The 17,178-nt window shown below is 41.9% G+C and overlaps 1 protein-coding gene and 1 long non-coding RNA gene across 4 annotated transcripts in view; one reads left to right on the forward strand and one right to left on the reverse strand.

The window, feature by feature from the left end:
- The window catches only part of PIK3R3 (phosphoinositide-3-kinase regulatory subunit 3), a 363,941-nt gene that overhangs the window by 277,048 nt on the left and 69,715 nt on the right, over positions 1 to 17,178 (reverse strand). The window contains exon 1 of one of the 3 annotated variants that reach the window (XM_020783361.3): positions 2,889 to 2,977. The exons of the other annotated variants lie outside the window; for them this stretch is intronic. Coding sequence (XP_020639020.3) covers positions 2,889 to 2,940 — 52 coding nt within the window. The 5' untranslated portion in view covers positions 2,941 to 2,977. Of the gene's footprint in view, positions 1 to 2,888; positions 2,978 to 17,178 lie in introns of those variants that run through there. 3 annotated transcript variants of the gene reach the window in all.
- The window catches only part of LOC110073779 (uncharacterized), a 281,110-nt gene that overhangs the window by 218,453 nt on the left and 45,479 nt on the right, over positions 1 to 17,178 (forward strand). The window lies entirely within an intron of this gene.

Raw genomic sequence — 17,178 nt, forward strand, 5'->3', positions numbered from 1 at the left:
GCAAGCTAGCTTAAATACACAGCTCCTCCCTCCAACACTTTCCCACTATCTCCTAGGACATGCTACCTGAAGTGATTGAATCACTTTGCTTAATGTTAGGGCTGCCCTTCTTGATCATGTCAGCCAACCCACAAGTGAGCGGATATTTAACTTAAGGAGTCAGGCAACCATTAGGTATACATACCCCTTTTTGGTCCAACATCAACAGAGTGGATGAATGAGTTGAGGCTTTGAGTAACTCCAGACAATATTGGAATAACTTTTCTTAAGTAGGCTTAAGAAATAATCCTGTTTGAAACGCTAGAGAGCTGCTGACTATCTAAGTTGACAATACTGATCTAGATGGACCTTGGATCTGACTTCAGTGTGAGGCAAGTTCCCATATTCCTATGCCTGAAACATAAACCTTTAAGGTACAATCCAGATCTTTCATATATCTGTATCTAAGGATGTGCAGTGCTTTCAGGGAAACATGCAAAAATGGGCTAAATCAGGAATGTTTGTGCAATTCTGGGTTGACCACGTGATACACCAAAGATTTGCCGATTGCCTATGAGACAGAGTCACATTCCCACTTTCACATTCCATCTAGCATTTGTGTGATTAAGAAGTGTGTAACAAAAATGTCCAGTAATTTAAATTTAGGAAATGGAAATTTTAAAAAGACTGAGCTGATGATGCCAAAAGAGAAGAGGAGGGAAAGCTGAATCATTCCAATTACAGCCCAAGATCTTCGCAGATCTGAGGCAACAGAGAGGACTGGAACAGAGGCCATTGCAAACTATAGACCCCCTTCTGAACCTTCTACAAACTATTTCACACAGGAATAGAATGAATAGAAAGACTTGGTTGTCATTGATAGGTAGGATTCAGATTCTATAGTTGTCTTTTTTCTTTCAGTTTGCATACTACTTGGGGGAGGGGAGAGGGTTCAGAAGGGGGTCTATAGTGTGCAATGGCATCCATTCCAGTCCTCTCTGTTGCCTCAGATCTGTGAAGATCTTGGGCTGTAATCAACTATTATATATAGTGTATATACTCTTGGGCTTTGATTTATTAGGTCCAATTAGTCCGTTCAGATCTATTTTCCTCCACCTCTCCATTGTCTGTCTGTCTGTCTGTCTGTCTTTCTTTCTTTCCTTCTTTCTTTCCTTCTTTCCTTCCTTCTTTCCTTCTTTCCTTCTTTCCTTCCTTCTTTCTTTCCTTCCTTCCTTCCTTCCTTCCTTCCTTCCTTCCTTCCTTCCTTCCTTCCTTCCTTCCTTCCTTCCTTCCTTCCTTCCTTCCTTCCTTCCTTCCTTCCTTCCTTCCTTCCTTCCTTCCTTCCTTCCTTCCTTCCTTCCTTCCTTCCTTCCTTCCTTCCTTCCTTCCTTCCTTCCTTCCTTCCTTCCTTCCTTCCTTCCTTCCTTCCTTCCTTCCTTCCTTCCTTCCTTCCTTCCTTCCTTCCTTCCTTCCTTCCTTCCTTCCTTCCTTCCTTCCTTCCTTCCTTCCTTCCTTCCTTCCTTCCTTCTTCCTTCCTTCCTTCCTTCCTTCCTTCCTTCCTTCCCTTCCTTCCTTCCTTCCTTCCTTCCTTCCTTCCTTCCTTCCTTCCTTCCTTCCTTCCTTCCGATGGTATGTACTCCTTTCCTGTGGGTTTATGCAATTTGTAGAAGAATGCCTGTGGGCAAAAGTAGTAAGCTCCTGCCTACCTTGTCCTTAAAATAGATAATACTGTGTCACCCCTACTAGAGATGGGCACAAACTACCACAAATCGGTTTGTGCCGATGTTTCACAGCCCGACCTTCTCCAATGGACACCTGGAAGAGGTGGGGTAGGGAAGCTGGGGTGCTGCCTGAGTGACCACCTGCTCAAGGAGGTGGGGTTGCAAAGCATCGAACATCTGCTAGGTGGGCTTAAGTCACACCCATGACTTGAGTTGGAGTCAACTTGGGGGTCTCTGGGGTGACTTGCAACTCCACTTGTGACTTGGATCCATTTGTCCAAGTAGCATTGTCAAATCCCTATGGCCCCCTGCCCTTCTGCCAGCCTACATGGTGCCACTGTCACCACCATTTCCAAATGCAGCACATCAAAGGGACAGCAAGTTCCTCCAGCCCTCCTCTTCCTATAAGTTGATGATGCTCTAGCCTGCCATAAAGCATCACCAGAGTGATTTACAGGAAAAGGTGGGTTGGAGGACCTGCCCTTGGAGTATAGCAGGCTAGAGAGTCACCATGAAAGGCAGTTTCCCTTCCTCCTGCTTCAGAGGGCTTGCCTGTGCTGGCCTATCAGCTGGTCAGCACATGCATTGTGAGAAAATGTGGCCCAGCTCCTGAACTGGAGGCAGCAGCAGCTGGAAGGCCCAAGTCTTTGGTACCAAGCCCTGAGTCCCAAGCTTTGTGGGACTCATAAGTGACTCATAACCCAGACTTGAGACTTGATACAGTACCAAAGACTCAGACTTGAAGTTGGACCCCTAAACTCAGATTTGGACTTGAGACTCAGGTTCCAAGACTTACCAACATCTCTAAAACCTACTGTAGATCGAAACCAATTATGTTTTCTCCATTTTCATGTATCCAGACAAAAACTGGGTCAGAGGTTGTGCACCTCACCAGGACAGCCAGAGTTCCCTGTTAAAAACTCCATGGGCTCCAGTTCACCTTCTTGATTCATATCAGTTAAAGCAACAGTTCCCTCTGCCTTTTCCTTCACAGTTCCACAGGGTCAAATTACAGTCTCTAAACTACTTGTCAGCTTGAAAGCCCAGTTAACTTGTAAGCCCAGTCCAGGTTCTGGAAAGAGATAAGAGCTTAGGTCCAGAATACACCCCTCTGAAAGAAGACTTCTATAAATGAGCACAAGAACACAGTCACTGCTATTTTTCTCCCGGGTCCCTCCCCTCACTTGCCTCTCCAGAGCTGCAGTAGTCTCCAGGCTAATGTAGCCTTGTTCAACTGCATGGCTGGATTCTCTGGAGCCTGGCTTCAATAAACCCAGAGAGGGTAGATAGGTTCCAACATCACCTCACACATCTCCTTCTTCCAAGATAGGTGGCAACCCTTTGCCTTCCCAATTGTGCTCTTATATTTCCCATGACCCTGCCTCTTCCAGCTGTCTCTCACCAGGACACTGTTATCTCCTGCAGCTGAAGCAATTCCCTCCAGCCAGCATGATTCTGAGGCAACTCATCCTTCTCCCAGGCAACTGCTACCTACATGCTGGGCCAGATGACTCTCTCGGAGTGTGCGCCTGCAGCCCCTCACATAGGTTCACCAGAAGATTACAGGGCAATCTTGTGCCCTTATTCAGACATAGATTAGGTTAAGGAGGAGTCGCACCTCCCTCTTTGTAATTTTCTTCTATCGTTTCTCTTACCAAAATAACTCCACAGAGGAAAAGAGGGAGCCAGTGTACAGTACCTTCTTATTGGTCATATAAGGAACACTCTGTCTGGAATAGACCTTTTGAGAGATTAGGTCTGCCTGCATGTTGTTCTGGATTCAAATTACTTCACTTTATATGAAGTAGAAAGCGACAACTGTTGACTTAATTCAGACATCTTAACAAACCATTGCTCGTCATGAGAAAGGATAGGAGAAAAATCTTAGGCCTGCGTATGCTCTGCTTCTCTTTTCTTTCTTTTATACATAAAGGAAAAAGAGTAGATATTCCCAGACCTACTTATGCAAACCGTAATTTGTCCTCATACAAGTATCCCAAACCACAGTCTTCATGATAATTAAATCCTGCCATTGCACTCTCTTGTGCAACAACAAGTCATGCTTGTTATTTACATTTGAATCGAGTTGTAGTAGGTAAAATGTCACCAGATAAATTGAAAAAGGTTGGAATCCCACAAAACAGAACCTCTTATTCATCAGATTTCCCTCTAACCTCTTCCCAAAGGGCAAGATTTCTATATGACCTCAAAAGTAGCTGCACTGCTTCCATGCAGAGTGGAATAGATGACCTTGGAGTTCCTCCCTCCCCTTCCATCCAATTACTGGCCTCTGCTGTCCATAGCCTTCCTGCAGATATCAGTTAAGATTATAGCTATCTATAATAAGTTAATGATGCTTTGGCTCTGAGTCACTTCTCTCCTGTGGCTCTCCAGATGTCACAGAAAGGCAGCCCATTACTGTAGGTTTTCATTAAGGAGTTACCATCCCTTCCCAAAATGATAGAGGGAGAAAATTTGATTATTGGTGGTGGACTGTTGTTTTTTTTAATGACTCTTTTAGGTCACAATAACACTTCACAAACATGAAATAAAATATCCTTTGGTCTGAAGATCATCTGTTCAAAATAACCCAAACATCTCAGCTGTCTTCCTATCTGCCTTGTAAGAGCTATCTCTCATCTCTGCCCAGGAATGAACACTCAGCCTTGAGGGACGTGGCTAAGCGCCACTGTTTTTATTGCTATTTTAAAGGGCAGAAGTGAAAAGTTAAAAGTCTCCCCCCTTCAAGCCTCAAAACTGCTATCAGGTCACATAAAAAGTCCAGCAAAATGCAACTGATGTTTTCCTGAAGGAGAAAAGCTCTATGAATTGGCAAGCTGGCAGATTTCTCTCCAAACCACACTGGAGCAGCTTTTGTTCAGCCCTTGCCTAAGGAGAAAGACAGGTCAAACTCACAACACCAGTTACACACAATAGTAATTATGGATTCACAAAAACAGAATATGCACCGCTGGTCACTCCATATTTTAATGTAACTGTCCCAGCTGTCTGCTTGGGTTCTACTAAGGAACAGGATTTATACTTTTAAAAGAAAAGTTAGATTCAGATCATGCTGGGTTAGGGAGAAACTACTAATAGAGCAGAATACAGATGACTAAGCATGCAACTTTTTAAAAACTATTTAGGCATCAACAGCCACCACTAATATTCTCAATGCTCAGTGTCAAGCCACTGTTGCCCGTTTACTTGGTCACATAAGGGAAAAAATAAGCTAGAGGCAAGTTAGAGTTCTTCCAGATAGAGTAATTATTCTCCTTAAAGTACTCTACCATGGTTTTCTACTGATGCTTCAGTTTTATTCCATAACCTATATCATATTCCCATTATTTTTCTCAATACAGTGTTTTCTTCTGTGACTTTCTATTTCTTTTTGTGTTTCTCCAAAACATGTTTTCTTTTTTTAGTTTTGCTTTGTATTAGGGGACTGATGCTTCCCATCTGAAGCTGATGTCCGTGGTGACAGCCTCCCTGTCAGAACATTTTAGATAGTACCGAAGGAAGGAAGGAAATAAGAGACAGCAGGGAAATGTATTTTCTAAATATTTATTAAAGATTTCATAAAGACAAGTGGCTTCCTAGAAGGGAAGGCAAATGGATTTTTAAAGACAAGATTCAAGGTCAATCCTGGTAATTCCTGTTCTTTTTCAGCATCAGGTGAACAGAAGGGGACAGTAGAACAAATGTTTTGCCTGGAGGAGACCATTTCTTGCTCTAGGTAAAGGTAAAGGTTCCCCTTGACATTTTAGTCAGTCGTGTTCGACTTTAGGGGGCGGTGCTGATCCCCGTTTCCAAGCCATAGAACCAGCATTTGTCCGAAGACAGTTTCCATTGTCACGTGGCCAGCACGGCTATACACGGAACACTGTTTACTTTCCAACCGAAGTGTTACCTATTTATCTACTCGCATTTACATGCTTTCGAACTGCTAGGTTGGCAAGGAGCTGGGACAAAGCGATGGGAGCTCACTCCGTCACATGGATTCGATCTTACAACTGCTGGTCTTCTGACCGTGCAGCACACAAAGGTTTCTGCGATATATCCCGCAGTGCCACCCATGTCCCTTCTTGCTCTATTACTGTTCAAACAATTGACCACAAACCTTTCCAAGTTAGGAAGAGGAGGAGAAGGATTAGGGTTATTCTAATCAACCTGGTCTTCCAGAGTGATGTATAATAATGAAGTATGATAAAAATGCATTATTTCAAAACAGATTAAAAACAATTTTAAGAATCAAAGGCCAGATGGAGTAATACAATTTTGATAGTCTGCTGGAAATGTAGTTGGGATTCTTCCTCTAGATGGACGTTCAGAACAAAATAATAACAACAAAAAACCACCATTGCTATTCAGCTATGGCAGCCTTTTCTACACAGAGATGGGAAAGAAACTCAGGGCATTTAGAAAGATTCCCAAAGTTTATGTTCTCCCTTGATCACAGCATTTCAGTGGCAGCCCAAGAAAGTGTACCATCAGTGCCATATCCTCAGCACCTAACAATTTTGTCAATCAGCTCAGGGAAACAGCACCAGTCATATCAAAAGTGGAGCAAAAATAGCCCCACTTTCTGTGGTATTTCACATTTTGCTTCCAGGGTTGTGGCTACCTTTACTAACACAACTGTCAACTGGCAGCATCCTTTTTACATTAAAAATAGTCTATGCTGTTTATATTTAGCTCTCTGGAGAGAACACAATAAGTGAAAAATCCATGGCCCTTTTGGAAATGTGAACAGTTGTAAAGGTGTATATGGTTTCATCGGTAGCATATGTCCACTTTTGTTTATATTTTTTATGTCATTGTCAAATTGCCAACAAATGGAATTATAAGAACACAGTGTTATATTATTTTTAGACCAAGCGGCTGGTAGCTAGGCATACACTAGTGCAATCCCACAGCTACTGTAGTGCACAATACAGCCGTTCGATCCACTTTCACAACATAGTAAAACCTTATTCAGGCATTAGGGGTTATAGCGAATATTCAAGGCAAGACAGCAATGTTTTAGGCCCATCCCCACATCCCCAGTTTCTTTGCCCTCCTACACATGGAAAGCAATAAATGTGGAGAGGGGAAACAGTGCTATCCACAGGGACTCCATGTGACTTCAGACTCTGATATTCTATGTTCCAGGCTCATAGAGAGCAGAGACTCCCCTTCCTTACATTGTCTTTTACATGTAAGAGAGTATTTGATATAAAGACAGAGGGCTGCATTAGACTGTTGTACTGCAAAAGAAATAAAATTGTCTGTCATCAATCCTAATGTAACTTAGTTATTTCTTAATAGTTGCAAAAAGAAATTAAAAATAACTACTTATTTGCAACTTGTTACATTCAGGCTCTGGTTTCATGGCACAACATAATGCTTGGGATACAAGCATTAGCTTCTGCATCAGTCCCTTAGGGTTTATCGGGATCACAACTTCCCAAGTGACTGGTTTTGCCCTTCAAATCTAAATCCAATGTGTGTATGGAAGTGTTTTGTGGTAGGGAGGAAATACTGAAGAAAGCAGCACTCTCTCACATAATCTGAAATTTACACAACTCCTTGTATGATTTGGAGGTGTCTGGAGGTTGGCCAAAAAAGCACAGCTAGCACTTCACACATTCTGCCCTTCCAGAATCAACCTTTGTTGCCAATTGTCCAGTATCAGAAGAAACACAGTTCCTTATATTATAAAACTTGGAAGAAGTGAGTCAAAAGAGAGACCAAAAATCCCCCACACATGCACAAAGATATGAAAAGGGCAGCGCTGCTTCCTGAGCAGCTCAAAATAGCCAAGTGTAGTGGGAGGAGATAAGCCCTGAGAGCAGATGAATTTGATTTGATTATGCTCTCCATGCTACGGATTCCAGGGAGCTGGCTTGGCTGTCTTGTTTGGGATTTAAGGGTGGCTTTGTTTAAAGCTGACTCCAGCTCTTTGGATATGACCCATGGTGACTAAAAATCAAATCAAATTGGCCCAGCCTTTCTTCTAGAAACATTTTTAGGACCTTCAAAGAAAAAGGCTAGGCCTTCCCTTCACAGATCAGAGCAGGAAGGGACAGATGGGTTTTGTTGCAGAGCCTTAAACATGTGTGGCTTCCCAGAAAAGATCTAAGGCACTTGGCATCACCCACCCACATATTGTGGTTGCCATTCACTGGGTTTTTGAAGCTGTGCCTCAATCCCACGCTATTTGGAATTGTTCACACATAATAAATGACCAGATGGCAAAGGACGCCCCTTTTTGCTTAGGGACAAAAGGGACACACTTTTTCTGAAGCCTGAATATGGATGAGGATACCTCCGGGCTTCCCAGGTTACATTCTGGAACATCCATGGATAGTGTTCTATATTTGTAGCATTCTCAGCCTCTGAAATATGCAGAGCTTGGAAACATTTTTTAAAATATTATTATTTTTAAATTTTGGCATGACAACTGCTCCCAGGATTTCTCAGTAAATGTCTATGCACTGAGTGATTCAGCCTGGACTAGTCTCCCACCCACCCCCTACATTGTGTACATGCATGTCCCATAGTGGTTCCACACCACTGACCCATGACAATTATAGCTAGTGCTGCTGTTACAGTATTTTAGTTTCCCACTACATGAGCTTGATTGTCTTGACAATAGCACTGCATGATAGGTCCGCAGTTTTATCTCCATGCTACAGACAAGAGACTGGAGAGAGGATGAGCCAGAGAAAAGCCGGTCTATCTAGTGAATTTGTGACTGTGCAGTTCCTATGCTTAACAGTGATGCTGCCTGAGCTCCATGTGACTGATTGGAGCATCTCCAGGTGAGTTGTATAACCCAGTTTAGTTTCTGGTGGGAGTATTATGAAACAGGGACAGTGGCAGCCATCTGCCATTTTCAGGGAATGCACCAGCAAAGCTTACAATTATTGCTGTCCCTGGTACCCCCACCATTTAAAATTACCCAAAATGCCCTGGAGCAACTTCACTCTGGGGCCCTTAAAAGGCACTGTTTAAACATCCATCTTGGCAAAGCCCCTTATATCCCGGAATCAGTCCTGTCTGAGGAGAAAAAGGGCTTCTTCTTTCTGAGCAGAAACTTTCTGCAGTTTTAATTATGTCACAGCAGGTGCAGCTGTCATGTTAACATGTTAACATATGTCACTGACTGTGGCAGAATGCCCATGTCAATCCTGTCCATCATATGGCGCTCAAGGGCAGGAGCCTATGATAGGACAGGAGGGACAGAGTTAGAGTCAGTGGTGGGATTCAGCCGGTTCACACCAGTTCTATAGAACTGGTAGCTAATGTACGATTGGTTCTGCAGAACCATTTGCTGGCCTGTTGAATCCCACCACCATGGCAGCGGCAGCAGCCAAGACCTGCCTCCTGCTGCTGCTGTCTCCTCCTTCCCCCACCACGCCCAAGCGCCGGCTTCCCTGCCTTCCCCTCCTCTCTCGCCCTCTCGCCTCCCTCCTTCTATTTACCCAGAGTAGAGTGAGGAGGAGGAGCAGGAAGCCAAGACATGGGCAGAGGAGGGGAAAGGAGAACGGCGCACTCTCAGGGTGAAGAAGACACAAGAGCCAACCAACAAGAAAGGGAGGAAGAGCAAGAAAGCAGGAAGGGCGGCTGCTTCAGAGAGGGCGAGAGGAAGCGCAACGCCTCTGGCCGGCCGCCCCGCCAGCCACTTAGGTGGTTTGGTGCCGGAGTGCTCCCTTGCCTGCCCGCAGGCGCTCTCGCCAGCATGCTATGCACAAGGCAGCCACGCGCTTCTTCCCGCCGTGGTGGATGGAGGAGGAGGAGGAAGAGGAGGAGGAGGGGCATTCAATGGAGCTCTCAAGGTGTTTTGGGGTGGAGTGGGCAGTCAGCAGCAGCAACAGCCACCCTCGACTCGGACTCCGCCTCTCCCACCGCCCCAACCGCGGGACATGAAGCCCCACCACCGGCACGACGTGGGAGGGGTCCGCCGGCCAGATGTCCCTGCACCTCTCAGTGCAGCGGTCCTCTTCAGGGTTGTATCAGTGGGCTGGCCACCAGAGGGGGGCACCCTCTCTCCCTCCATTGGGAAAGACAGCCCCTCCCTCCCTCATGCCTCTGAAAGAGGTGAGGGTCGCCCCTCAGAGGCGCTGCCTGGGAAAGAGGAACTACAACTCCCAGAATCCCCCTCTCTTGGTTGGCTCCTCTGCCCTAACTGGCCTGTGGGAGCCGCCGGCCCCCTTCGCTGCCGCCGACCAATCAGAGGAAGCGGGCCCGCCTTGCCCCAATGGGGGGGCAGGGCAGGAGCAGGAGGAGGATGAGAGGGGAGGACATAGAACCTGTTGTTAATTTATTTGAATCACACCATTGGTTAGAGTGACAGTTGGGGAGTTAGAGGGACAGCTAGAGAGGGATAGAGAATGGAAGTGAGAGAGTGAGGACATTGAATTGAGAGAGTTAAGACACAGAGTGGAAAGTTGGAGTGTTATAGAGAATAGGAAAGAGTTAAAAGGAATAGAGAATAGATAGATGATTAAAGAATATTGTTAAAGAGGTTACTGTGAATAAAACACATACAAGTACAGTAAACGTGTAATCAAATCCAATTTAATGAATGATCCTCAACAACTGTGATTTACATCTGTGATTTACATATCAACTAAATTATCAATAAACCTGTTATATTGGCAGCACCTGTCTGAGATATATTTGGTATATTGTGAACTAGATCCACTGGTGGCAGCGTAAAAAGAGGCGACACATCCTGAAGGTGGACCTGTGTTTGGGGAGAACAAACAAGGGACACTAGGGGGACGCGACACTGACTGTCATGCATACAGCAAGATACACTGAATTCGAAGAACAGGCCATGTAGCTACACAGAGGACACAAAATGAAGTTAGAGGTATTGTGTAATCTAATGCTACAATAACAATCCATGGATGACAGGTGTGATTTGTGTAGCCATGACACTGTTTTGTCTCCAGTAAACCAGAACAGAAAGCATTCTGGTTTCTTGTGCAATCTAAATATACCCAGTATTACTAGGTCTAAGAAATGAATTGAACAGGGAAAGTGATCATGTTATTTTGCCTAATCAATAGAAGGCAGCACTGCCCACTATACCTGAGATATTTCTAGATCTTAAGCTATGACTCATCTAACATAAGATCATGTTTAGAATACACTGAATACTGCAACATCTTTTTAGGAAGGCTCTGAGCAAATCCACTAAATGTTGGCACTGTGATTCTCTTGATGCATCTCTTAGTCATAAGGTATGGTCATGGCCAAGTCATCAGCTCATTTTGGAAAGGAATTATTATTCACATTAATTTGGTTCTGGGCCAATCTTTTTTATTTGTGGATGCTTATGTATTTTTAAATTAGGCATGTGCTTCTTGGAGATTAATTATCAGCCAATGTAGATGGACTCTCTATGCCTTTACAAATGTGAAGAGACTGATTTTGCAACACTGGAAAGATAGATGCCCACCATCAGTAATCTAGTGGATAGAAGACTTTGCAACATTTATTGCATATGAAAGTATGGCATACAGAAAGCAACTATGCATGGATATATTTTTTTGCTATTTTGAAATCCTTCATAGAAGCTTATGTATAGTATCCTTGTGCTTTGTTTTGTTTTTCGTTTTCCCTTTCCCTCCCCCCCTTTTCCGTTTGCTTTTGTAATATTAACATTTTGTGTTTAGATCTATCAGATTACTACTTTAGCTGTTATTCATTTTGTCTCACTTTAAAAAAAAATAACAGTGTTTCATAGAATTAACAAAGTAAGAACCGCCAGGAAAAAAACCTATCATAGTAAGACTCACATAACCCCCCAACTCTCCTTCAATACTGGTTGCCATTTTGGCTTGTCCCTTCAAAAGGGCCCACACCAGTTCTTCTCAAAGCTCTTGCTGAGTAAAGTCTGACAAATGGAACAGGAAACCAGGAATCTTCAGCGCTATTTCCTTTGCCTCATGGGATGAATGGGGGCTATAAGCCATGGAATTCAGCTGACTCAAGCCAGACAGGAAATGGTATTAAACCTTAACCATTAATGAAATAAAACAGGGGCTGAAGCAGGGAAGCTGTTGGGTGACTCATGCAAAAGAGGGGTGGCTATGCAAGCCCAGCGTTCTTTTCAGTAACCTGGGAGGATGTTTAGTTAGAGAAGGTGGCAGAGGAGCAGAAACAGCTGCAGGAAAATATTTCTTTGACGACAGCAGCATGACATGACGCCCACATATGGATTTGCAACTTTCCAGTTATGCTCCCATTATTAAATATACTCCTGATTTCCTTTCCACTGCTCAGATACATCTGCTCAAAGACAAATTCTTTCTTCAAAACCTTCCTCCTTTCAGACATCTGTAATTCTTACCCCTTCTTCTTATTACTGAAACCAACACAGCTGAATTATATCTACTCAATCAGAAATCAGGATCCTATGTTTTCAAGGAGAAGATCCAGTCTGAGAACTTGGGGGAAAAATACTTTTTTGCACAATAGGTAAGCAGACTTTTGCACCAAGCACGGCCAGTGACCATGTTGGCTGAAATATTTGTGGTGACTGTAGTCCAAAAAGTAACTTTGCCAAGATCTGCTTATGCCTATAGAAGAGGTCGTATAATGTATTTATTATTGGCTGAAATCCTGTTGCACAGTTATGTAAAAGGCATCAATTTTGGAAACAAATTGCTGTAAGTTAAAAAAAATTTCCACAGCTATATAGCGTTCCCCTTTATTTTGTCAATGGTTCATGTTTTAGTATGTTAATTGTTCATGCATATTCATGTTGCTGAGAGGCGGAGCCGAGAAAGATCTTATAAGAGGAGGAGCCTGAGAGTCAGGAGGGTCAGTCAGAGAGTTGGAGTAGAGTGAGAGAAGGGAGAAGGAGATAGTGTGTGGAGTTTGGGGAATTCTGATTAGAGTTAGGAGTGTATTATCTAACAGAAGGTTGTTGTTAATAATAATTTTACTTAAAGAAGATATTCATGAATCAATACCAATTTCTGTAATCAATAAACAAAAGTCCTATTTAAAAGACTTCGAAGTGTGGACCTGGATCTTTATCTTCCTGAAGTAATGGTGATTTAGTGATCACCTGCTGGCAGCAGTGTAAAAGAGGGGATTGTTTGCCTTCGTGTGTTATGAGTTCTGATGGTCAAGAAAGGGGCCCAAGGGTGAACGGCACAAGCTATTATCGATTGTATGATGAGTAGACAGATAGTCTGCAGACATTCTTTAACCTATGGCAATTCACTTCAAAAAGTTTTGTCATTTGTCTAACTATGAAACAGGATTTCAGCCACTGACTTTTTATATTTCTATCTCACTTTTCCTCCAGTAACCTCAAGGCAGGATATACAGCTCTTGTCCACATTTTATTCTCATGACAACCCTTTGAGGCTAAGTGAGTGTGGCTGGCTCAGCATCACTCATCAATTTCACGATCAAGTAGATAAGTGATCTCCAACCTTAGGCCTCCAGATGTCCTTGGACTTCAACTCCTAGAAATCCTGGCCAGCAGAGGTGGTGGTCAAGGCTTCTGGGAGTTGTAGTCCAAGAACATCTGGAGGCCCAAGGTTGGGGCTTACTGAAGTAGACCACCCAAGTCCTAATGCAACATTCTTACAACTACATCACACAAATACTCCCACTGGAATCAATGAAGAACTATGAACTGCAAACCTTGCCTCTTTCTCCTTTCCTCCACTCACATTACCACAAAGGATGATTTGATTTTGAATGAAACTATAGCCCTCTCTGCCCCCACAGCATACTGCAACATGCAGCATAGGCATTCTCCCACACATTTTATCATAACCCCATCTTGTATCTACCTTCTTATGAATCACTATGAAGAATTTTTGTCTTAATTCTGAAACTATATTTTCAACTACCCTCCGGCCCACAGAGGAGATTTTTCTACATATCCCCTCCTCTTTCTGCTATTTTTGTGTAGCGTAAGACTCAGCCACCAGAAGAAGCCTACAGAGTTCAAATTAATATTGGTTTATCCTAATAATGATATTATTTTATCTGCATACAGTATTCTGATTTTTCTCTCTCATTCTAATGGAGCAGCATGCCTGCAAACAATTTATATAACAAGGCAGATAAAATGTAATGCTTTTTTTCCTATACAGTATGATTTTTTAATTGCAGAATTATGAATTGCTGGTTGAATTTTTGGACTGCAAACCTCAAAATCAGAAAAAAATAATTAATTAAAAAAGCAAGAACCACACCCATGAACCCATATGCTAACTGTTATATTGTCCGGCTATGTATATATATATTTGAAAACATTTGACTGTAATTGCAGGAAAAAACATCTGGCAACTTGTCTTCATAATCAGCCACCACATATACTATTCCTATCACAATAATAATTGTGTGCCCTCAAGTCAATTCTGACTTACGGCAACCCTTTCCAGGGTTTTTAAGGTAAAGAATACACAGAAGCATATTCCCTTTTTCTGGGGATGCCCTGGGACTGTGCAGCTTGCCCATGACCACACAGGCTGGCTGTTCTCCCAGAAGGAACAGTAGAGAATCGAATTCCCAGCCTCTAGCTCCAGTTATCTACACCACTGAGCTATCCAGCCACCTATACTATTCTTATACTGGAATAATATTCACCCTTTTAGAAAACAAAATTATCTTTTCTATATCTTTTATATAGTGCATTATCTGAGCCAAAGGTCTGATCTAGTTTTTTAAAAAAACTATCAGTTTTCATTCTCTCTGTTTATTCCCCTCACTTTTGGACTGCCTCTGGAAACTTAACTTTCTGAAAAGAACTGCTAGTGCTTAGCATGCCATATGGATCTCACGGAATTGTTATGTTTCTCTGAGCCTCTTGGTGGGAGAGAAATCTTCTGTTTGTGTCTGTTTGTCAGGGGATTTCAGAGTATTGTATGGACACCAGGGGTCAATTACAATGTTTGTAGGGTTTTTTTGCGCTTGCATGGATAGCACATATATTCCCACCATTATTACCTTTTCAAGTGAATTTTGTCTTCTTGTAATTTGTCAAAAATATGATAGCCTCAACTGAACCATTTTTGCTTCAAGGGAGACTTCAAGCTTGATTTGATCTAGAACACACATTTGTCTTTCTGATGGCTCATGATAGTCATAAAGCTCTCCTCCAACAACATATGTCTAATGAATCAACTTTATTTTTTTGCTAGCTTTCTTCATCATCACATCCATACATAGTAGTTGGGAATATAATATAATAGTATGGATGACATTGTCTTAGGTCTTCACTGGTACACACTTACATTTGAAGATCTCTTCTAGTTCTTTCATAACTGCCCTTTTCCTCTTTTTTTGGCTCCACTCTTGATTTTGATTGATTGAACTTTTAACAATTTCTATTTGCTTATTGGCAACATTAAATATATAATATTTTTATATATACTTTTGCCTTCTAAATTTTCAAGCTCTACCCTAGATCCTTTTTTAGGAGAAAGGTGGGATGCAACATTTTAAATAAATAATAATTTAACTAGTTCAACTGTAATCTTGCACTTATACTTTCTTCTTTAGCCTTCTCAGTAGTAGTTTCAAGTCATTGTTATTTTCTGTCAGTAATATGGTATAATCTGCCTGTCTCAAATTATTGGTGTTTCTTCCACTAATTTTCACTCTTTCTTCATCTGAACCTAATCCAACTTTTACAGATATTTTGTATATATATTAAACATATAGGGAAATTAAATCTACCTTTTTCTCATATCTTTGCCTACTGCAAACCATTTCCCCCCTCTGTTTTCTTCAAGCAGTAGCCTCTTATCCAGTGTACAGGTTATACAATCAAATGCTGTGGCACACTCATTACTTTTACAATCCATTGTATGTATGTATGTGTGTGTGTGTGTGTGTGTGTGTGTGTGTGTGTGTATGAATGAATGAATGAATGAATGACATTTACATTCCACTGTGTATCTAAGATCTTAGGGTAGAATACAACAATAAAAACAATATCAAACAAATTGCATAATACATGAATTATAATCTGTAAAGCACAAATTGGTCTTCTGAAATTTTCTGGTACTCTCCAGCAGCCAAGATATATTTGGAATATGCTTCTGCCTTTTCTGGATCCAGCTTGAACATCTGGCATTCCTCTCTCCATACATACATGGTTAAAGTCCTTGTAAAATCTTGTGCACCACTTTGTTTTCATAATAAATTTATGAACTGTTCCTATAGTTACTACAATCTTTGATGTTTAGCTTCTCCATTTATAAGCTGTTCGTAAAGGTCAAACTCACTTCAGTTTGATTTGGATTATCTGAAATTCTGTGTGGAAGTTCCAGTCCTCCACACAACTAGAATTTTGTGAATCAGACTTGGGATGACTGTACTAGCTTTGCCCCATCTCCATTGCTGCTTAATGATGAACATGGCAGCAGAGAGTTTGCTGTTCTCATGTTGGCATCTTGTGCAATTTGAAGCCTTGATTTTCCAGACTTCCAAATTGTGTTTTCCTCCTACTGAGCACTGCTCTTAAAATTATATGACCCACACACTCCAGTGCAAATTTGGAAAGGAGCATTAGCACTTCAGCTATGAAGACAATAGCCAGAATGAACAGTTCTGACTTGAGATGAATAGAAAAACAGTTTATCCTGTTTTTATACCTACAATGGAATTAGGTATTGTGGAAGAAATCCATCCTCTGCAGCTTTGCAGAATACCATACAACACAACTTGGAGATTAACTGACTAATACTGTATAATTTACCTGTTTGGAAGGCCTGGTGGTTGCTTTCATTATAGATTTGTGTGTGTGTGTTATGTGCTGTCAAGTTGCATCCAACATATAGTGACCCTAATAGGGTTTCAACCTACGGGGCAGCCACTTCTCCAGTGAGTTTCCATGACTGAGTGGGGATACTAACTGCTAATTCATATTCTGAGGGCACATTTTTAGTTTAAACATCTTGTAATGAGTACTACATCTTGTACTGTAACTGAGCACTATGTGAGGAGAGAAATTACTTCACCTAAGAATGTCTGGTGGCGCTTCTTCCATTAATGTGAGGACCCAATTGTCTGTATTTACACATATTAACATATATTATGCAAACATTTAAATTAGCCCATGAAATTTTAATGCAAACTTTGCTCTATATCCCCTTTTCGCTGGTACTTGTCCTCCTTTTGGGTGAAATGTTAGCAACCACACTTCTTTCTGTACACCTGATCCTTGCACTTCTTATTCCTGAAAAAGTATATATAAACTCATATGTGTGCTCAAATGTGTGTACACAAGAAACATAGTGTTTATGTATGTGTGTGTATTTTCAGGCAAGCTTTCCCTTAGTAACTGGTTGCCTGAGTGAATTTTTAATGCATTGTTGTGTCTTATTGCTTTGAATGTGTTTTTGGTGTTGTTTTTGGTTACCTTTTTAAAAATGTGGTATACATTCTTTTTAGTATTTGTATACTTACTATTCTTAGCTTTAAGTATTGTCTTTTATTGATGTAAGCTGCC

The sequence above is a fragment of the Pogona vitticeps genome, chromosome 4, assembly GCF_051106095.1.
Source record: "Pogona vitticeps strain Pit_001003342236 chromosome 4, PviZW2.1, whole genome shotgun sequence".
Classification (NCBI taxonomy): Eukaryota; Metazoa; Chordata; class Lepidosauria; order Squamata; family Agamidae; genus Pogona; species Pogona vitticeps.